This window comes from Scylla paramamosain, chromosome 9 (genome assembly GCF_035594125.1).
Source record: "Scylla paramamosain isolate STU-SP2022 chromosome 9, ASM3559412v1, whole genome shotgun sequence".
Taxonomy (NCBI): domain Eukaryota; kingdom Metazoa; phylum Arthropoda; class Malacostraca; order Decapoda; family Portunidae; genus Scylla; species Scylla paramamosain.
Window position 1 is genome coordinate 21830278 of NC_087159.1, and position 22969 is coordinate 21853246.

A 22969-nucleotide genomic window follows, 5' to 3' on the forward strand; every position below is an offset into this window, starting at 1 on the left:
GATGAGAAGGGTAGAAAATGTAAATGACTGTATGGTACTGCAAGATGACTTAAATAAGATAAATAGATGGAGTAAATCTTGGCAAATGGAATTCAATTTAAGTAAATGTAAAGTAATGGAGTTTAGTAAGAATAAGAAAAGAATATAATATCATTATGAGATGGATGGTGTGTGTAAACGCACTGATGAGTTGTGTTTATGGTGTAGCAAAAGAGTGACTGAGAACCACTTGTGTTGTACTCACTTCTCAGTTTATTGGGATGTGGTCAAACCTGTAGGTTATCATAAATACATCACTTCATAGGAAATAATTGGGAATCTTATAGTAAATGCAATGTAGCTGTGCACTTCATAGGGATATTTGTAAACAGTACATTACAACATCATCGGTCCCCGAAACAAACACTGAAACATCTAAGTATATTACATATTAATGATACAGATAGGTATGCTTAATACATAAGTAAATAATACATACACAATTGCGGGAACAGTCGAAGGTCCTTGTAGAACGTAACAAATGCCACACAATGTCACACAATCACCTTAATCCCAGAGCAGGCTCCATGTAATGTGGCAGAGGCATAGAGTTTATGTAACTAGTGCCTCTGCGGCAGAGATGACAGTGGCACAGCTAGAGGGTGGTGAACGACACAGGTCTTGCCTCTACGGCTGCTACCAAGACTCTGCCCCTATGGCAGAGCCCCCTTTTATTTCTTCTCCCCATTTCACCCCTTCAGCCCATCACACCATGTTTTTTTTCCCAAGTTCATTCCCCTTGACCCCCCATTAAACTATGTCAACCCTTACCCTGCCTTGTGCTGACCTGGCTGAAGGGAAAAATGATGGTCTAAATAAAGGCCATGGTGTCCTGTAAACAAACGCCCCTCTGTAGCTCGTCTCCTCGTTTTGTCCACATACCAAGTAATGTTATGAGTGTAATCGTCCACATACCAAGTAATGTTATAAGTGTAATATTAACCTCGTAACGTAACTTATGGCAAAGTACAGTAATGTAACCCCCTATCTGGGGCAAGTCATGATAAGAACATAACAAGAAACCAACTAGAACATAGAGTACAGAAACTACATGCCGGCCAATACTGAGCTGGCGGCTACAGTGTGAAGTTACAGAAATCAAAAGAGGAAATGGATTTGGGAGTAACAGTTACCAAAAATTTGACTCCAGACAGACACACTGATAAAATTACTGGAGAGATGATGAATTTGTTAAAAAGAATAAGAATGGCATTCTCATATTTAGATGAAGGAATGATAAAAAAAGTTGTTGATTTCCGTGATAAGACCAAGATTGGAATATGCGGCAGTGGTGTGGTTGTGGTCTCCTTATATAAAGAGGAATATTATAAATTTAGGTAAATACACTCACACACACACACACACACACACACACACACACACACACACACACACACACACACACACACACACACACATATATGTTGGATATGAATGGTGAGGATATGAAGAGTATTGTGAGAGAATTGAGGGACATCAAGCAATGAGAGAAGGAGAGAGAAGATGAAAACAATAAATTAAGAGAAGAGGTACAAAAACACGTGGATCGAAATACTAAAAACAGGGCTGATATTACAGTTTTAAAGAGGAAAAATGAAGAACTGAAAAATAGACTGGAGAAGAAGAATAAACAGAATGAGGATGTCATGACGGATAAAGTGTAAGATATGATGAAACTGGAAGCCTATAGCAGGAAGGATAGAGAAGAACAAAAGATTGATATGAAGGAAATATGGAGATAACAAAAGGAGGAACATGATAAGCAGATTGAAAAAAAAGTGGTTAAGGTAATAAAGGAAAAAGAGCAAATAGTAAGTGATACAGTACATAAGAAGATATGTGTTGTGATATTTGGTGATAAAAAAGAAATTATCCAGTAAGACTATAAGAGAAAGAGAGGAACTTAAGAGAGCAAAGGAGACAGTAGCAGTGGTAGTGAGTGAGGGAGGGGAGGAAATAATAGAGGAAGCTCAGAGGATTGGCAAGTATGCTGAAAATGGAGTGAGTCCTCAAAAAAATTTAATACTAAAATGTCAGTGGAAACTGTAATGGTGGGGACATGGAAACTGTCAAAGGAGGAAGACATGTTAAATATGTAGATAAGAAGAGATTCAAATGAGGATGAGGGGAATAAATTGAGAGAGATGAGAGAAGTAGTTAAAGCAAAAAAATAAAGAAAGGACACAGGATCAAATGAAAGAATTTGTTTGGATAATTATGGACTTAAAGATAAAAAAGTGGTGGTTGAAAAAATCCCAGGGAAGAGGAGCAACAAAAAAGAGAGAATATAATAAGACTGAGAAAGAATGTAATATTTTGAAAATTATGTACACAAATATAGATGGGCTTGTGTCAGTTATATTGGAACTAAGGGATATTCTAAGAGATAACAAGCCAGATGTATGTTTAACAGAGACCAGATTATAAGAAGAAATACAAATAAAATTTGAAGAGGAAGGATACAGCATTTGGAGAAGAGACAAAAAAAAAATGGAGGGAAGAGTGTTAATATTGCTGAAGAGGGATATCTTTGTTGAAGAGGTGGAATATGATGATGGGGTGGCAGAAGTTTTGGGCACTGTAGTTAAAGATAGCAAAAAGAAAAAGAAAGATTATTGTCACATGGAAGACAGATGAGCATAAAATGAAGCAAAAAGAAGTATGGAAATGGATGAAAAAATATGAAAAAAAAATAAAAAAAATAAATAAGGTGTTGCTTATGTAAACTGGGAGGAGTTGGAACTAAGGGAGGGTGCAGATTTATGGAGTGAAGAGATAATGCAATTAGCAATGGTAAATACTTTGGAGCAGTGGGAAGATGAAGCTAGAAGATACAGAGAAGAGTAGCCTTCAATGATTGACAATGTTTACCAAGAAGCCAGAATCCAGGTCAAATATGAAGTATCTGCCCCCATTAGGAAAAAGTGATCACATTGTAATAGAGGTTAAATTAGAAGGAATAAAAGCAAAGGATTGGAAAGAAGAATACAGAAATGGCAGACTAAAGGCTTGGAAGAAGGTGAGGAAGCAATAGAATAAAGGAAATAGAGAAGAATATAAACAAACAAGAAATTAATATCTTAGGATAAGGAGAGAAGAAGAAAAGGAACTTTGAAAAGGATATAGTGAACAAATATCAGGAGGAACCAAAGCTTTTCTATAGATATGTAAATAGTAAAATGAAACATAGAGACAACAAAGTATTGTTAAGTTAAAAAGAGGTGGGAGGGCATATGAAGATGACAAGGAGATGAGCAAAATTATGAATGAGAGTTTTAAATCCATATTTAAAAGGGAAGCAGATTTTGTAGCTCCTAGAGGTGGAGTGTCAAATGAGGGGTTACATGAAATTAAGATGGAAAAGTATGAAATCTAGAAGCTGTTGACTGACTTAGATGTTAGAAAAGCATGGTGTGCCAGGGTGGGTATTGAAAGAATGTAAAGACAGCTGGTGGAGCCAATATGGAATGTGGTGAATAGTTCATTAAACAGAGAAAGAGTGCCTAAGGAATGGAAAAGAGCCAATATAATACCAATCTATGAAGGAGGTGATAAAATGGAGTCACTAAACTACAGATCAGTATCATTAACTAGTATCATAGGTAAACTGTGAAATTGTAATTAAAAACAAATGGGTATAGTATTTGGAAGAAAATTAGGTAATTACAGATAAATGATTGGGATTTAAACAAAAAAGATCATGTGTTACAAATCTGCTGAGCTTCTATTCAAGAATGATACATGTGGTGCAAGAGAGAGATGGATAGGTGGATGCTGTATACCTGGATATAAAAAAAACATTTGACAGTGTACCACACATGAACACTGTAGAAATTGGAAAATGTAGGAGGATTAAAAGGCAAAATATTAAGTTGGATGCAAGACTATTTGAAGGACAGACAAATGAAGACAATAATCAGAGATAATATTTCAAGCTGGAGTGAGGTAACAAGTGGAGTACCACAAGGGTCTGTATTAGTACTGATTATGTTTCAGATATACATAAATGATATGCAGAAAGCATTAAATAACTACATTAATATGTTTGCTGATTATGCAAAGTTAGTAAGAGTTATAAAGATCCAGGAGGATTGTAAGGAGCTACAGAGAGATTTGGATAAAATTTGTGCTTGGAGTCTAAGGTGGAAACTTGAATTTAATCCCAAGAAATGTCATGAGATGGAGATAGGAAAAAGTACAAGAAGACCTACATGGAACTATAAAATGGGGCAAGATATGATAATGAAAAGTAATAAAGAAAAGGATTTGGGGGGTGATTATCCAGGACACACTGTCACCAGAGAAACATATAAGTGGAATTTTTGGCTCCACATATAGGATGTTAAGTAACATTACAGTGGCTTTTAACTACATGGACATGGATATGATGAAAAAATAATTATAACCATGATACGCCCCAAGTTAGAGTACACTGCTGTCATGTGGTCTCCACACATAAAGAAGAATATAAGGAAACTGGAAGGAATACTGAGGACAGCAATGAAGATGGTGCCAGAATTGAAGGAAAAGACTTATGAAGAGCAACTGGAAGAAATGAGATTAATAACATTAGAAGAGAGAAGAAAACTTGACTTGATAACAATGTACAAATTGATAAACTGTATGGAAAAGGTAGATGGACAAGTTTTGGAGATGCATATAAATTGGGAAATAAAGTGTAGAAGAGGACATACAAAAAAAAAATTAAGAAGAGTAAATGTCTCAGTGACATTAAGAAATATAGTTTCCCATACTGAAACATTGATCTCTGGAATAGTTTAAGTGAAGAGGTGGTTACAGCTGTTAGTATGAGCAAATTTAAACAAATTAGATTACTGCAGATATGGAGATAGGACAAATGAGCTTTAGCTTGGACCCTGTACAATACAAGTAGGTAAATACAACTTTGTAAATATGCACATGCTCAGGTCTACAACTGCATGGGGAGAAAGATTTCTGAAGCATTATGGAAAACTCAGAGAAGGAGGCAGTAGGCACCTACCGAAACAATAATTACTCCCAGTGAGGTCTAAAGCACTGGATCAGTCTGTATTAGTATGTATGTATTATCATTAAAACCAGCCTTGACCTCACTGAATGTTTCCCTTTTTATTTCACAACACAAGGAGGCAGTCACAGCCTGCCCTCTAAAGACAACTCTCTTCCTCCACACAAAACTACAAGCACCTAATAATACACACACACTGTTCACTCAAAAATTGAAAATTATCATGGTGACTCCTACACCAACCTCGGAGTCCCCATCTGGGGAGGGGACCATAAATGATAACAACCCTAAATGTCTTGACACCCCCATCAACTTTTCTTCATTAACTTCTGCAACATTCACAGTCTAAGATCAAATTTCCAATCTGTAGAACACCACCTCTCCTCTTCTAAACCTCATCTTCTCTTCCTCACTGAAACTCAAGTGTCTGATGCAACTGACAGTAGTCTCTTTTCTGTTCCCTCCTACTTTCTCTATCCTCATTTTCAATCCAAAGCTGGATATTGTGTTTATGTGCACAACGACTTAACCTGCTCTCGTGCCCACACTCTTGAATCTCCTGATTTTTCCACCATCTGGCTATGACTACAGAGTCACTCTCAAACTAAATTTATCTTTGCTGTATACCTCTCACCTAACTCCTCTGACTATAAGAAATTCTTTGACTACTTAACTTCCAAAGTGGAGCACATTCTGACTCTCTTCACTTTTCCAGAGATCTCCATTCTTGGAGATTTCAATGTCCACCACCAGCTTTGGCTTTCCTCTCCCTTCACTGACCATCCTGGTGAACTAGCCTTCAACTTTGCTATCCTCCTCGACCTAGAGCAATTGGTGTAACACCCTACTCATATTCCTGACCGTCTTTGAGATACACCCAACATTCTTGACGTTTTCCTGACCTCTAATCCTTCTGCTTATGCTGTCACCCTTTCTTTTCCGTTGGGCTCCTCTGATCACAATCTCATATGTGTATCTTGTCCTATCGCTCCAATCCCTCCTCAGGATCTCCCCTAAGTGAAGGTGCCTCTGGCGTTTTGCCTCTGCTTGTTAGGGGGACCTGAGGAGGTATTTTGCTGATTTTCCTTGGAATGACTACTGCTTCTGTGTCAGAGACCCATCTTTGTGTGCCAAGCGCATAACAGAGGTGATAGTGTCTGGCATGGAGGCGTACATTCCTCATTCTTTTTCTCGATCTAAACCTTCCAAACCTTGGTTTAACACAGTTTGTTCTTGTGCTATACATGATAGAGAGGTGGCCCACAAAAGGTACTTAAGCCTTCCATCACCAGAATCTCATGCACTTTATATTTATGCCTGGAAACATGCCAGGTCTGTTCTTCAACTAGCCAAAAACTCCTTCATTAATAGAAAGTGTCAAAATCTTTCATGATCTAACTCCCCTCATGACTTCTGGCATCTAGCCAAAAATATCTCCAATAACTTTGCTTCTTCTTCTTTAAATCCTTTATTTCAACCAGATGGCACCGCTGCTATCACATTTATCTCTAAAGCTGAACTCTTTGCTCAGACCTTTGCTAAAACTCTACTTTGGACAATTCAGGGCTTGTTCCTCCCTCTTCTCCACCCTGTGACTACGTAATGTGAGGCGCGCGGTACAACAACGACGTACGTACAACAACGACCGTGTTTTTGCCTGCTCCGTGTGGTAGAAGGGTGTAAAAATCTCGTGGTGATGTCGGCCAAGTCATATTCGACCATCTAAGCACCTGTACTAAGGCTCAAAGTCGAGCGTAGTGCGGAGAAAATTTCTCTGGACTAACATCTCGAAAGCGGTACAACAACGACGCAACCTGCTCCTCCCAGCCTCACGTGCGTATGGCCAATCAGCGGCGCGGTTGCAGCCGCCCGGCGCGGGCGAGCCAATCACAGCACCGCTACCATGTTTACCAGCGCCGTTGCCATGGTGACAACACACTCACCATGTGCTCATCCACTCTGCCCTTTAACACGCCCGAGCACAGACGCACGCTCGGAAAAAAATTCATAAAAAATTTATTTATGTACCAATCTTCATGAAACTTTCACCTAATACTATGTGTAATAGGCTCTAACACATTATTAACAAATGAAAACAATATCGGGAAAAAAAATTATTACCTACGGTATACGCGTTAATTAACGCGTAAGTCATCCACCCAAAATCGTCACCTATCACTTCGAAACCTACATCCCCAAACAGAACTACCCAAGACCTTTCAAATGATGTATAATACTTACTTATTTAAGGGTATCCTATTGTGCGCAATCAGTGTTTAACTTTGAGCGCGTTTTTCTCGAAACTTCCATTTCTCGGTTACGTCGTTGTTGCGCCGCGCGCCTCAGTCTTAATGCTACCTATTAAAATTCTTTACAGTGATGTTTTCTATGCCCTTGCTGGCCTAAACCCTCGAAAGGCTTATGGACCTGATGGGTCCCTCCTATTTTTCTCCAGAACTATGCCTCTGTGCTTGCCCCTTACCTAGTCAAGCTTTTTCAGCTCTTTCTGTCAACATCTATCTTTCCTTCTTGCTGGAAGTTTGCCTATGTTCACCCTGTTCCTACAAAGGGTGACTTTTCTAATCCCTCAAACTACTGTCCTATTGCTTTAATTTCCTGCCTATCTAATGTTTTTTAATCTATCCTCAACAGGAAGATTCGTAAACATCCATCACTTCACAACCTTCTATCTAATTGCCAGTATGGGTTCTGTCTAGGCTGCTCTACTGGTGATCTGGCTTTCCTTACTGAGTCTTGGTAATCCTCTTTTAGAAATTTTGGTGAAACTTTTGCTGTTGCCTTGGATATATTAAAAGCTGTTGATAGAGTCTGGCACAAAGCTTTGATTTCCAAACTACCCTCCTACGGCTTTTATCCTCTGCGTAACTTCATCTCAAGTTTCCTTTCTGACCGTTCTATTGCTGCTGTGGTAGACGGTCACTGTTCTCCTAAATCTATTAACAGTGGTTTTCCTCAGGGTTCTGTCCTGTCACCTTCTCTCGTATTATTCATCAATGACCTTCTAAACCAAAATTCCTGTCCTATCCAATCCTACGCTGATGATACCACCCTGCACTTTTCCATGTCTTTTCATAGACGTCCAACCCTTCAGGAGGTAAACATTTCACGCAGGGAAGCCACAGAACGCTTGACTACTGATCTTTCTAAAATTTCTGATTGGGGCAGAGCAAACTTGGTATTGTTCAATGCCTCAAAAACTCAATTCCTCCATCTATGAACTCGACACAACCATCCAGACAACTATCCCCTCTTCTTCATTGACACTCAACTGTCCCGCTCTTCCATACTGAACATCCTTGGTCTGTCCTTTATTTATAATCTGAACTGGAAACTTCACATCTCATCTCTAGCTAAAATAGCTTCTATGAAGTTAGGCATTCTAAGACGTCTCTGCCAATTTTTCTCACCCCCCAGCTGCTAACTCTGTACAAGGGCCTTATCCGTCTATTTATGGAGTATGCTTCACATGTAGGGGGAGTGGGTTTCCACTCATACCGCTCTTGTAGATAGGATGGAATCAAAAGCTTTTGGTCTCATCAACTCCTCACCTCTAACTGACTGTCTTCAGCGTCTCTCTCATCACCACAGTGTTGCATCTCTAGCTGTCTTTTACCACTATTTTTATGCTAACTGCTCTTCTGATCTTGTTAACTGCATGCCTCCCTACCTCCCACGTTCTCTCTCACCCCTATTCTGTCCACCTCTCTAATGCAAGAGTTAACCATTATTCTTAATCATTCATCCCTTTCTCTGGTAAACTCAGGAACTCCCTGTCAGCTTCTGTAATTCCACCTTCCTATGACTTGAATTCCTTCAAGAGGGAGGTTTCAAGACACTTATCCTTCAATTTTTGACTACACTTTGGACCCTTTTATGGGACTGGCGTCTCAGTGTTTTTTTTTTTTTATTGGATTTTTGTTGCCCTTGGCCAGTGTCCCTCCTACATAAAAAAAAAAAAATGATGCAATGGGTGACTGGAAATACAAGATTTAGGGAGATGACAAACCAGCAAGACTAAGTTAAGACAAAGGATATGGACCTATCTAAAGAATTATGGTATGTGTGCCCCATGGGAAAAGTGACCATATAATGATAGAAATAGAAACTGATGATGATGTCAATGAAGAGGATGAATCATACGAAGAAAACAGAGAAAATATGGAAAAGTGAACATAGGTGACCTTAAGAAGTTTTGTGAAAAAATGGACTGGGAAAAGCTTAAAAAAGCAAATGATGTGCAGGATAAGTATGACATTTTTATGAAAATATATGAGATGAGTGAATAAATGTGTTTCATTATACGAAAGGAAAACAGGTGTGGTTCAATGCAAGATGCACAAGTGCAAAAAAAAAGAGATGCATAAATAAGAATGAAAAGAAATGAAAACCATAAAAATAAAGAAGACGTTAAGATAGCAAGAAATTGATATGTGAAAATAAGGAGAGAGGAAGAGAAAGGATATACAATAGAACCTCGATTCATGAAAACAAAGAAAAAATTAATGTTTTTTAACACAGCACTCTCACAAACAATGTTTATGTCAAGAGTGCCAATTCACAACTGAGCATGAGGTTTCATGGATTGTGGGTAATGTGCATTTGTACCCCAAAGCGTCATTCGTGAACCGAGCTAAAATTTGTTTGCAAAACTAGTTCATGAACTAATTTGTTCATGATCTGGGGCATTCATGAACTGAGGTTCTACTGTAGTTGAAAAGTGCAAGGATGAACCAGAACTGTTCTACAGATTCATAAATAGAAAAATTAAACTACAAAACTATTAAACTACAAAGATTGAGAGATGGAAATGAAACATATGAAGACCCAAAAGACATAAGTGAATTGCTAAACAAAAAAGTTTTAGCAAGTTTTCACAGAAGAATCAGAATTCAAAGAGAAGACAGAAAAGCAAAAAAAGGGAAATTATAGTAATTAAAGAAGTTTACAAAATGATGGAGGAACTGGAAGAGAGAAAAGCAACAGGACCAGATGGAGTATCAGGTTTCATTTTAAAAGAGTGCAGGAAGCATTATCAACAGGAAGCATGCCTATGGAATGGAAGAGAGCAGACATAGTGCCAATTTATAATAGTGGAAAGAAAGAAGAACCACTAAACTATAAACCAGTATCAATGACCAACATAGTATGTAAGATCTATGAAAAAGTGATAAAGAAGCATTGGACAGAATTTCTAGAAAAAAAAAAAAACAAACATGATATAATAACAGAAAAACAGACAAAAGCGATCATCTGTAACCAATTTTATGAGGATTTATTCAAGAGTAACTGATACAATACAGGAGAGGGATGGATGGGTAGACTGTGTATTTAGGTAAAAAAAAGCTTATGACAAATTCCCCCACAACAGGTTATTATGGAGCCAGAAAATATAGGAGGATTAAATAGAAGAAAAAAAAAAAAAAAATAGGATGGAAAGTTACTTACAGTGAAGAGAAATGAGAATGGTAGTAGTATGTTAAATTGAAATGGATAAATGTACATAGTGGAGTACCACAGGGATCAGTGCTGGCACCAATATTTTTCTGATCTACATAAATGATATGCCAAAAGGAGTAAAGAGTTGCATGAGTTTGTTTGCAAATGATGCAAAATTACAAACACATGAGAAACAACAAAGACTGAAATTCTACAAGAGAATTTAAATAAAATCTGGGACTGGAGTAAGAAATGAGAGATAGAATTTAATGTGAAAAAATGTCATGTAATGGAAATGGGAAAAAGTGAAGAGACCAAAATGAACATATAAAATGGAAAATGAAGAAATAATAAAACTACAAGAAAAGAATGATCTGGCAATGACAATACAAGATAGCCAACAGTTAGAGAAGCATGTAGAAAAGATATTCATAGATACATTTAAAATAGTGAGAAATATTGGAATAGCATTCCACTACATGGATAAAGATATGATGAAAGATAATTGCCACTATGATGAGGCCAAAGTTGGAATATGATGAATCAGTGTGGTCTCCCCACAAGAAGAAACAAGTGAAAAAACTATAAAGGATACAAAGAATGGCAACAAAGATGGTTCCAGAGCTGGAAGAATTAACATATGAAGACAGGTTAAAAGAAAGGAATCTGCCAACACTGGAACAAAGAAGAGAAAGAGGAGATTTAATACTAATTTATATATTGTGGAATAGAGTGGAAGAAATAGATAATGAGAAACTGCTGCTAAGAGAAGTAGGAAATACCAGATACACATGAGGACACAGGAAATAACTAAGAAAAAGAAGATGCTTGAGTAACATAAAAAGTATAATTTCCCACAGAGAAATATAGAAGTTTGGGAGAAGCTAAGTGTGGATGTATTGGAAATGAATGTGTGCATCATCAAGGAAACTTGTACAAGTGTAGATATGGAGACAGGACCACACAAACATAACTCGGGTCATCTAAATTAAACAAGGTAAATATACACAAATATTCACGGGAAATTGATTGTATGGGTGGCAAGAAGCTGGCTGTTGGCAGTGAACTCATTGATACAACATCAACTAATCTTTGTTGGTTGTTGTATTGTTTCATGAACGACCAATTTTGTTGCTGTCTTTTTTTATAAGGTCTTTCCTTTTAAAAAATTGATGCACATAGTAAAAATTATTGCCTAAAACTATCTCTTGTTTAGAATCTTGTTTTATTTGGGAAAATGAGCGAGGGTGGCCTGATTTCAACCCATCTTGAAGTAGATACCTGCCAAAACGATAATTACTCAGTGAAGTCTAAAGCACTGGAACAGGGAGTGCTGTGAACTTATCATCAAACCCAGCTGTGACCTCACTGAACATTTCCCTTTGTGTCTCACAACACAAGGGGACAGTCACAGCCTACCCTCTAAAGACAACTTTCTTCCTTCACACTAATCTACAAGCACCTAATTACACACACACACACACCCTTCACTCAATATTCAAAATTATCATGGCAACTCCTACACCAGCCTTGGATACCCCATCTGGGGAGGGGACCACAAATGTCCCCAAGTCAGACTGGTCTCCTGGTATTGACCTTAAGTATCTTGACACCCCCCTCAACTTTCATTAACTTCTCCAACATTTGTGGTCTTAGATCTAATTTTCAATCTTTAGAACACTACCTCTCCTCTACTAAACCTCATCTACTTTTTATCACTGAAACACAGGTGTCTGAGGCAACATATAGTAGCTACTTTTCTGTTCCCTCCTACTTTCTCTATCCTCATTTTCAATCCAAAGCTGGATGCTGTGTCTATGTGTGCAGCGACTTACCCTGCTCTTGTGGCCATGTTCTTGAAGTTTCTTAAGTTTTCCACCATTTGGCTACAACTACAGAATCACTCTCAAACTATATTTATCTCTCACCTAACTCCTCTGACTATAAGAAATTCTTTTACTACTTGACTTCCAAAGTGGAGCACAATCTGACTCTCTTCCCTTTTGCGGAGATCTGCATTCTTGGACACTTCAATGTTCACCTCCAGCTTTGGTTTTCCTCTCCCTTCACTGACCATCCTGGTGAATTAGCCTTTAACTTTGCTATCCTCCATGACCTAGAGCAATTGGTGCAACACCCTACTCGTATTTCTGACTGTCTTGGTGATACGCCCAGCATTATTGACTTTTCCTAACTTCTAATCCTTCTGGTGTTACCCTATCCTCTCTGTTGAGCTTCTCTGATTACAGTCTCACATTTGTGTCTTGTTCTAATACTCCACTCCCTCATCGGGATCTGCCAAAGCGGAGGTGCCTCTGGCATGTTGCCTCTGCTAGTTGGGTGGATTTTCCTGGGAATGACTACTACTTCTGTGTTGCATCTCTAGCTGTCTTCTACTGCTGTTTTCATGCTAACTGCTATTCTGATCTTGCTGACTGCATGCCTCCCCTCCTCCCTTGGCCTTGCTGCACAAGACTTTCTCCTTTCTTTCAGCCCAATTCTGCTCACCTCTCTAGTATGGCCTTTTTTTTTTTTTATTGGATTTTTTTTGCCCTTGACCAGTGTCCTTCCTATGTAAAAAAAGATAATAATGTTAATGGGACACTTTTGACACAAATTATCATGGTAATTGATATGCAAAATAATTTCAAGTAGTTAGAATTGCATCAGATATATAGTGATTTAAAGCCTTTTAAGAAAGAATGGAGATGTCGAAGAACAAATATACAAACCACTAGACAAGAAGAACTAAAAAAAAAAGTAATTGTAATTATTTTGTGAACAGAGCTGGAGGATATTGCTCAGTCCCTGCAAAACCAGACCCCTCCAGAAGTTAAAGTGGTGGGTCCTCACGGAAACTGTCAACGATCCTGCTATGGCTCTGTTTCATCCATCCTTCCTACTGATTGTGGGCACCTAGATGATACCTCCACCACCAACACCACTGGTGTCCACTGCCCAAATATGACTCCCAGCAAAATGCAACGACGACTCAAGTGAGTACATTTGATTATTTGTACTATTTAGGGTACTGGAGATGAAAAATGGAAAAGCACCTGGTCTGGATGGATGTGCAGTGTTGTGTTTGAAGGCAGGTGGGGTCTTTGTCATAGTGTTTAGTTAAATTGTTAAACATGTGTTGTCTAACTAGCAAAGTACCATTGCAGTGGGCAAATGTATGTGTAGTTCTACTGTATAGGCATGAGTGCCCTAACTACAGAGGTATCAGGCTATTGAGTGTAGTAAGCAATGTAATGTACAGCGAGATAATGGAATGAAGAAAGTAAGAACAAACAAGAAAGAATGATAAGAGAGAGAGAGAGAGAGAGAGAGAGAGAGAGAGAGAGAGAGAGAGAGAGAGAGAGAGCAGTCTAGGGTACGGACACCAGATGTACGATTAAAAATGGCCGCTCGCTGCCATTAACTTACCATAAGAATTTCCACTTCCAGACACTCTCCTTTTCTGATTAATTTACCTTATTTCCCCATTGTTCAGTCAGTTTGAGTCTCACATAGTTTGCAGCAGAAAAGTTGCCCTTGACAAAGAGACAATCAGTATTCATCTGGCCCCCTTTGTTTAATCAGAAAAATTTTTAAAAGTAAAGTGTTTTATTCAAGTAGATACTGTGCGGGGAGCGGGTGAAGCTAGTCCAGGTGTGACAGCTTGGTGAAGGGGCTGGGAATTCTTTGTAACAGCAGTATGATAAGGTACTGATAAAGAGAATCAGAAAAGGTATAGATGGAGTAATATGGGATGTGCAAGGAGGCTTCAGGAGAGGGAGGGGCTGTGTAGTTCAGGTGTTTACTGTAAGACAGATTTGTGAAATCAATTTAGCAAAAGGGAAAAAAGTATTTTAGGCTTTTATGGATTTAGAGAATGCATGACATTTGATAGGGAAGGAATGTGGGATGTCTTGAAGTTGTATGGTGTAGGTGGTAGGTTGTTAAAAGGGGTGAACAGTCTTTATGAGAGTAGTAGAGCATGCGTAAGGGTTGAAAACAGCACAAGTGAATGGTTTCTGGTCAAGGTGGGGTTACATCAAGGATGTATAATGTCACCATGGCTGTTTAAGATTTATAAGAGTATGGATGGTATGGTGAGAGAAGGTAATGCTAAGTAGATGATTGGGTCTAATAACAGCAAAGGATGAAGAGTGGAGTGTGAATCAGATGTTGTTTGCAAATGACACAGCATTTGAAGCAGATAGAGAGAAGTTAACTAGGCTGGTAAAGGAGTTTGGATGGCTGTGTAGAAGAAAACTGAAGGTTAATGTAGAAAAGAGTAAGGAGGTATGAATAAACTGTGAGAGTAGAGCACTTGGATTAAATGTAAAGAGAATATTGTATGAAGGAGCTGTATTGCCTATTGCACTGTATGGTGCCGAGACTTGGATTATTTGGGTAGCAGACAAAAAGAGATTGAAGTTAATAGAGGTGAGATGTCTAAGGAGTATGTGTGGAGTAAGTTATGTGTGAGAGGTGTCATGTTATTGGCTGAGTTTACCCTGAAGGAACACGTTTTCTTAGTGTCTCCTGTGTTCTGTTCTCCTCCTGTGCATATCTTTATTCTTAGTTATAAGTTAGTATAAAGCTTATTTACTCATTCTATATCATGTAGTATTATTCTCTTCATAATTTAAGTTCTTTATATGTATGTATATGTAAGGGAAAAGGTGTATTTGAGGTGGTATGTGTTGAGGCGAGAGGTGATACGTAGCTGGCTTTCGTATTGAGTCAGCAAATTCTTCAGAGCACCAGAGGCCCTGAGGGGATTAAGAGAGGTGGCATTCTCAGGGGATAAATTTGGGTGTGGTGTGGAGATGGAGTGTGTGTGTGAAGGTATTAGTGATGTGGTGGTGTAACCCTGATATCTAGGATCAGGTTGGTGAGTCTTTTGTGGTACCAAGAGCTCTTGTTTGCTGATATTTGGTTAGTGAGTTGTGTTGGTGATGTAATGCTGAGGAGCAACATTGGGGCAGAAAGGCGGCCATTTGGTGGTTGGGGTTGTGGTGGTGGTGTGGTATTATTGGTGTCTTTGAGGGTGGTATTATGGTGTTATAGGTGATCTATGATTTATGATGATGGTGGTGATGTCTTGTGAGGTTTGAGGGGATAAAATATGGGAATTGTTATTTGGTGAAGCGGTGACAGCGTCTAGGGAAATTTCTGCAGCTGGGGAAAATATTTCAGCGGCCTATGAAGGAGTGAAAGAGTTTTAGCACTTTTTGAAGTGACAGGAATGTCATATATTGATGGGTATAACCTCTGAGCATTAAGGGAGGCAATATAAGAGCCTGAGAAAAAAGGGGGAATCTATTGTAATTGAGTGTGGGATTTATCCTGTGTTGGTCTAGGATCGAAATTTATTCCCTAATTTCCCTTAATCTGTACTACCTCAATTTATTTGTAAGTTAACGTTATTATTAATGGCATGGACATTTTGGGAGAATGGATGATAAGGACTTCCTAAGAGATATTCAGCTGTTTTCTCTCCTCATTCATGCTTGTGCTCACTGGTATCACTTTTCTGTGATTGATCACATTAATTTTCAGAACTATTGATGTGCTCCTTTTTTATATTTTCTCCTTCCTTATCTTTTACAGTTTTCCATTTGCCTCATGCTTTTGTTTTTATTTTCCAATATACAGATGCACTGCAATTTAAAAAAAAATTGAGTTATAAAAACTTATGCAGATATGAACATAGGGGCTGGCTCAGGAGCAATCCTTGAGCCACCTGTAGCATAAAGATCAAATGAAGATCACCCTGCTAAATCACAATGTTATAGTATAACCAGACTGATTTGGCAGGTAGGATGGAGTCAGTGTGTGAATATAGCTCTGCCACTTTTCTTAAGATTATGCCAAGTAACTTCTGTGATATATCTAAAAGATGCTAGAAATAAGTATCTGACTAAACAAAAGAACCTAACTGAACAAATAATACATAAAGGCAAGCAAATTAAACATAGCAAAATACAACCAAAATGTATCCTAACAATCCCTTTTAACTATGTAGTATAGTCAGCCATCCAGGCTGGCTGTCTGGCGTGGCGTGATGGGCAGCTCAGCTGTGCAGCAGGCTGGGTTGCCGATGGAGGGGATGGTTATGTGCTGGGTAGGCGCTGCTCTGGGATTCTCACGGCTCGGAGGTGTCGCCTGTTTCTTTTCGTGATACATCCACTCCCTTCAAGCTTAACCAGGTGCTGACGGTGTGGGAGTACCTCGGTGACTACGCCACATCAATCCCACAATTTTGACGCCTGGTCTTGCAGCCACACCTGCGGTCCAAGCGTGATAGGAGTAAGGGTTCTGGGCGACCCTTTCCTCAGGCTCCATGCATCCTGTTGACGCACTGCTTCACGCTCTCTGGCCCAAAGGGTTGTCTTCCAGTGGATGTCCACCTTGTAGTGCTGCCTGTGGACTGGTATTCCATCCCGCAACTGCCTGCCCATGGCCAGTTGAGCCGGTGACTTGTCCACCCCGCGCAGTGGGTTACTGCAGCAAAGCCATCACTGTCCTGTCAGTGTTGAGGCTACCACCCGGGCCTGTGTTTTCCCATAGCAGTCTCTTGGCGGACTTAATTGCTGCCTCGGCTCTACCATTAGACTGCGGGAATTGCGTGGACGCAACTCTTCTCCAACTCCCCACTTCACAAAGAAGTTGCCCATTTCCTCGCTGGTCAAGTTAGTCCCGCCGTCGGTTGAGACTGAATCTGCCGCACCCCTGTGATGAAAGTACCGGCGAAACACTGACGACAGTTTCCTCGAAGTAGCTCTGTTGGGGAAGTGCGCTATTTCCAACCACCCCGTCAACCTGTCTGCGTGTGCCAGATACACCTGTCCTTTGAGCTGGAACAAATCTGCTACCATGTGCTGGAAGGGGTATTCTGGTGGGTGCGTAGGGATGAGTGGCTCGGCTGGTTGTGAGGATGAGTGGACATTACAAGCAGCGCAGGAGTCTCTGTGGTGCTGTAGGTCACCCTCCATACCAGGCCAATACACAGCCTGCCACGCCCGTCCAAGCATTCCATCCAAACCCTGGTGTCCAGAGTGGAGGCTTGCTGCCACACACTGTCTGAGTGCTGTGGGTATCACTTGGCTTGTATGTATACGTCACCAAGCCTTCTGACACCGCCAGTCTGTCCCTGACTCCGTAAAACTGGCGCAAATAGGTCAGCTCCTGGGCCCGATGTGGGTGCCAATCTCCTGCTGTCACCTTTGCGATGAGTAGCTAATAGTCTGGGTCCTCTGCGGCTGCCTACACCACTGTCATGCTATCCATAACGATGTTTTCGTCACTCTTGAGCACAGCCACCGTCGTGGCCGCCACAGCTACTTCCACCTCGCTGGCTTGCTCCTCATCCTCAGCATCTGGTGGCTCATGAAGCAATCGGTATCATGACAGGAAATCGGCTGCGTAGTTGCGTTTCCCAGGAAGGTACTTGATCTGGAACCTGTACTGTAATGTTTTCTCCTTCAGCGTGAACAGTCTCGGGTTCCCGATGTCCTTCAGTTCTCTGTCTCCCAGTAGCTTCACTAGCGGACAGTGGTTGGTGACGATGATGAGGTTGGGGCACCCAAGCAGGAATAGGCGAGCCTTCTGGAGGCAGCAAGTGACGGCCAGTGCCTTGCCCTCTACCGGTGCTTAACCTGACTCCGTGGGAGAGAGGTGACGACTGCCACACAACACCAAGCGCCAGCCACTCTTGCAGCAGAAGGGGCCCTCTCCCAGGGAGCACTGACAATATTGCTGCAAGACCATGAAGCCAATGTCCACCTTACTGCAGTCTGTGACTATGACTTTTGGCCTGTCTTTATCATAAAAGGTGAGTCCTTCTTTCGTGAGCCTGCAGACTACCTCCTTAGCCTGCCGAAACTTTTCCAGAAGGTTTTTGTCCCAGTAAACCTTTTTACCTTGCAGTTTCCACAGTAGCTCCTGGAATGGCTCCATAACCGGTGCTGTGGCAAGGAAAGGCGCTAACTAGATGACAAATCCATGCCAGGAGTGGATGTCCGTCAGTGTTTGCTCGGCAGGCATGTCGAAATTTCTGACAGCAGCCAGTTTTTCCTTTGTGGGCTTGTAGGCGTCCCACCCACCCACGAAGTCCACCTGTCTCCTGCAGAACTTGAACTCTGGCTTCAGTGTTACACCTTTTGCTGTGCACGTCTCAAGGAACTCGTACGTGTGCCAAAATACGTCCTCCACACTGGCATCGAAGAGGAGAGTGTCATCCACACACTTGAACTTCCTCGGGATTCCCGCGATGGCTCGTCGAATCTCCTGGTGTAGGCATCTGGGGCAGCGCAATGCCCCATGGGAGTTCTGCATCAGTAAACATCTCATACTTACGAAACACCTCCTCTTTCAATGCCACACTCCCCAAACCACTCACTAATATACATAGTAGCATGTACTCGGCCAGGCTGCTGTGACAGTGAGGGCATTTAAACTCACAGTCCGCTGCACACTGAGCCGACCGAGTAAAGTACTCGCTGATGGATTCACTGGGTTCTTGGGTTGCACTAAAGAACCTGCACCAGTCAGCAGCTTGATTGGTTGCCTGAAGAGCGATACGCCCAATGCTATCCAAGGCTTCGTCAACCGCCAACTCTTGCCACTCCTCCTCAGTGAACCTGGCGTCGAGCGAGTGTTGCTAGGCGGAAGTGCAGTGGAGGCGAATGTGCAGGACCGACACTGCAGGTGCCCACCTGTTCAGCCCCAGCCAGCACTGCATGGAGCGTCGCCATGACCGGAATGCTGCCGTGGACATCTCCATGTCACACTTTTCTGGGGCAGATGATCTGGGGGCTGGCTGGTGATGACCTGGTTGGGCTGCCATACGCTGCTGAAGGGCGGTAATGGCCTCAGTCTGTGCCAGGAGCAGCCTGTATGCCTGCTCCATGGCTGTGGGCTGCTGAGGAGACAGATGGCTCGACCTAGGTGTCTGCATAGGGAATCGAGAACGACATCCAGCCATGTTTTACTGTGTAGGTCTGTAGGTCACTGCGCCATATAGGAGGTATGAGTGACACATAGTGTGAGTACGTCTTGCCTTTACTGTGTCTGAGAGATCACTGAGTTACAAGTATCCTGCTTGATGCCAGTAGGGCTGGCCCAACATATCGTACAATGTATATATATATATATATATATATATATATATATATATATATATATATATATATATATATATATATATATATATATATATATATATATATATAATACAAACATACACAGAGATGTGTGTGCATGTACATACATATATTCTGGTTTTGTTGACAAAACAACTTAACTTATGTAAAAGAGAGAGAGAATGTACAATGCATATTATGATATGTGTGTATGCATGCTTAATTTAGATGGGTAACAATGTCTATCCATACAGTCTTCTTTTGCTTGGAGGTCACTCCCAGATAATTTTTATCCTTTGCTATATTTTTTCTTCTGCGAGGTTTGCAAGGAGTAATGTTTCATAGCTGCACTAATTTCTTTCACTTGAACCGGTTACCATGCTCTGCATTCATCTGAAGGACAAGCGACATGTTGACCCAGCAGGGAGAGCAGTGCTTTGTTTACATCTACCAAATTATGGACATGTTCAGAAATTACATATTGCTCTAGAATTTTCAGGACCATGCAGCTTTGTGTGGCAATGAGTGAGTGCAGGGCTAGATTTGCCCTTCAGGCTAGTTTTTTCCTCATATACTAACTAGATGAGGAGGTAAATCACAGCATTAGGGATTGTTATTTCCTCAATACTTAAGAAAAAGAGCAGGAAGGGACTGGAATTGTTGGGTGTGAGCATTGTGGCCTAGCTGGTTCAAGGTTGGAGACAATGAGACAGAAAACTTTTACCTTACATTGGATCTAATTTAGTTATGAAAACAGTGAAATCATATGCTCTGATCCTTGCTAAATCTAAGACAAATTTAAAAAAATTTTATTTACCAAAAAGAAAAAAAAAATGCAGAAACATTCTGCTATTAACACAAAATTGGGATATGTAAGATTTTACTGTTTTACACTTGCCATTTCATATTGTGTCTGTTTTTGTGCCTAAGTTTTAAATGTTTAGCCCAAATTTAAATGCAGTTTTAAAAGATAAGTAGAACTTCAAACAGAAATCTAAATATAATCTTTGTACATATGACCCCAGGCCCATAAGCCTTCTGAGGGTCAAAGCCAGTGAGGACATGGAAATTGTCACTAGGAGGAATCTTAGTAGAAGGCATGAAATAGCCAGAGGCTGGAGTCTTTACATTGCCCAAATTTAAGTGCAGTTTTAAAAGATAAGTACAACCTCAAGCAGAAATCTAGATATAATCTTCGTACATATGACCCCAGGCCCATAAGCCTTCTGAGGGTCAAAGCCAGTGAGGACATGGAAATTGTCAGTAGGAGGAATCTTAGTAGAAGGCATGAAATGGCCAGAGGCTGGAGTTTTTACATAGTGTTAAGGATATTAGGAGTGAACATCTGTCTTTTCTCTCCCTTGTTTTCCATATTACAACATACCACTCCTCCTTTCAATCTGCCCCATAACTCACTTTAACTTCTGATCATGCCACAAATTACTCAAAGACCTTTCATGTTAGTATTCTGTATTCTTTTAAAATCTAACTCTTCCTTTTGAAACTTTCTGCTACCTCTCTCTCTCTCTCTCTCTCTCTCTCTCTCTCTCTCTCTCTCTCTCTCTCTCTCTCTCTCTCTCTCTCTCTCTACAGTCATTATATTGATAGTAATTGAGGCTACACTCATACAAAACAGGGCTACTTTCCCTTGATGGTAAATACTGTACTGATGTTGGTACTTTATGGTTTATTCAGTGTGCCTCTCTTTGTGGTTATTATTTCTGTAAGATATATGAAAAGATGATTTGATTAACAAAGTCATATCTTCATATATTGCAATCCTATATTTGATTTTTTTTTCTCTCTCTCTGAGGAAGGGACAGAGGCAGACATGTAAAAATAGGAAAATAGAGATGCTAGAAGTGGTTTGACTATTTCAGGTAATGAAACTAGAAAGTTTAGAGATCAGATTCATTGTATTTTCTCCACATTCAGTTGCTGTTCATTTTACAGGTTTTTCTTCATGAACCCCAAAGAAAAATGGCATGCCCGGCGGCGCTTTCCGTGGAAGTTGCTACTTCAAATATTTAAGATTGTGGTTGTGACAGCACAGGTGAGTTCATTGTTCCTTTTAGTGGATGTTTGTATTACAGCAAACAAAATCCTCATAGAGGCAGAGCATTAGTGGAACCTAATTCTCAAGACATGGTTGGTAAGTAAACTATAAGTCTGAGGGATTATATGCAGTAGGATCTAATGTGTAATTTGTTTCACATATGACCTGTTTCTTCTACTTAGCATTATGTGCTCCCCATTATTACCCAACTTGGCCTTCCCACATTTACGTTTAATTCTATTAAAAAACTGCGGTCATTGTTGCTATGGCAACCCTGGTGACCTGCAGTACCCTTGCTGTTCCTCGTACCCTCATTCCTTTCTTGATGACTGTATCATTTACATTTCCTGTGTTACTGAGCTGTCGCTTCAATTTTTGTTTGTGTCATGGCTTCCCTGGGCGTTTCCGATGAGTTTTCTGATTCTGCAAGCTCCCCTTCTACTAGCTCCTTGGCTTCCTTTTGGGGCCCCCACATCCCCAGGAGGATCTGTACTACTCCAGGCTGCAGAAGGGTGATGGGTAGTGCTACGAAGGACCTTCACACTGCATATATTACCTATTGCAGTGTCATTTGTGGTATTGACTCCCATTGTCCCAAGTGCAAGGAGTTGGATGGTGAGCTTGTTTCTGGGGCTTTCAGACACCATTGCTTCCTTCAATAGAGGTGTGATGCCTATTCCTGTAAGAAGGGTGTCAAGGACACTCCGGTTCAAGCTCAGTTCTTCCCTGTCCTTCTTGATTCTGCCTTGGGAGAAATGTTTCAGGATGAATCAGTGCTGGGTGGTGATGACAAGTCCCTTAACCCTCCTTCTGGTATGTTGCAATTTTTTGCTGATTTTTTAAAATTTAAAAAAATTTTTTTGGGTCTTCCGGTGGATGATGTCATCCACCAGAGTCTCTCATGAGACTCTGTTACCTCCTCTCTTCCAGCACACTTTATGCCTTTGGCTCAAGGCACGGCGGAGGCCATGACCAGCCACCCATCCGACCACTGCACTGGGCAGAGTGTGGAGACATTCCAAGCTGTGAGGTTGGAGGGGGGGCAGGCAGGGGCAAGAGTTATGTCCTGCCTGTGTTGTTAATTTAGAGCAGGACAGGACTAATATTACCGCCACAGACAAGCATTCTTGGCCCCTTAAGGGGACCGACTTAGTTGAAAATCTGAAATTATCGAAAAATGAAAAAATCATGTCATGACATCCCTAGGCCTTGTACTTTACACTGTGTGTACTATAATTTGTCATCCTCATTGAAATGCTGTTTGAACATTGA

The 22969-nt window shown here is 40.6% G+C and overlaps 1 protein-coding gene across 8 annotated transcripts in view; it reads left to right on the plus strand.

Annotated features, from left to right (window-relative positions):
* Window positions 1-22969, plus strand: part of LOC135103715 (mucolipin-3-like) — a 374712-nt gene that overhangs the window by 45769 nt on the left and 305974 nt on the right. For all 8 annotated transcript variants that reach the window (XM_064010341.1, XM_064010342.1, XM_064010338.1 and 5 more), the window contains exons 2-3: window positions 13290-13500; window positions 21595-21694. In XM_064010341.1, the coding sequence (XP_063866411.1) occupies window positions 13290-13500; window positions 21595-21694 (311 nt within the window). The remainder of the gene's footprint in view (window positions 1-13289; window positions 13501-21594; window positions 21695-22969) is intronic.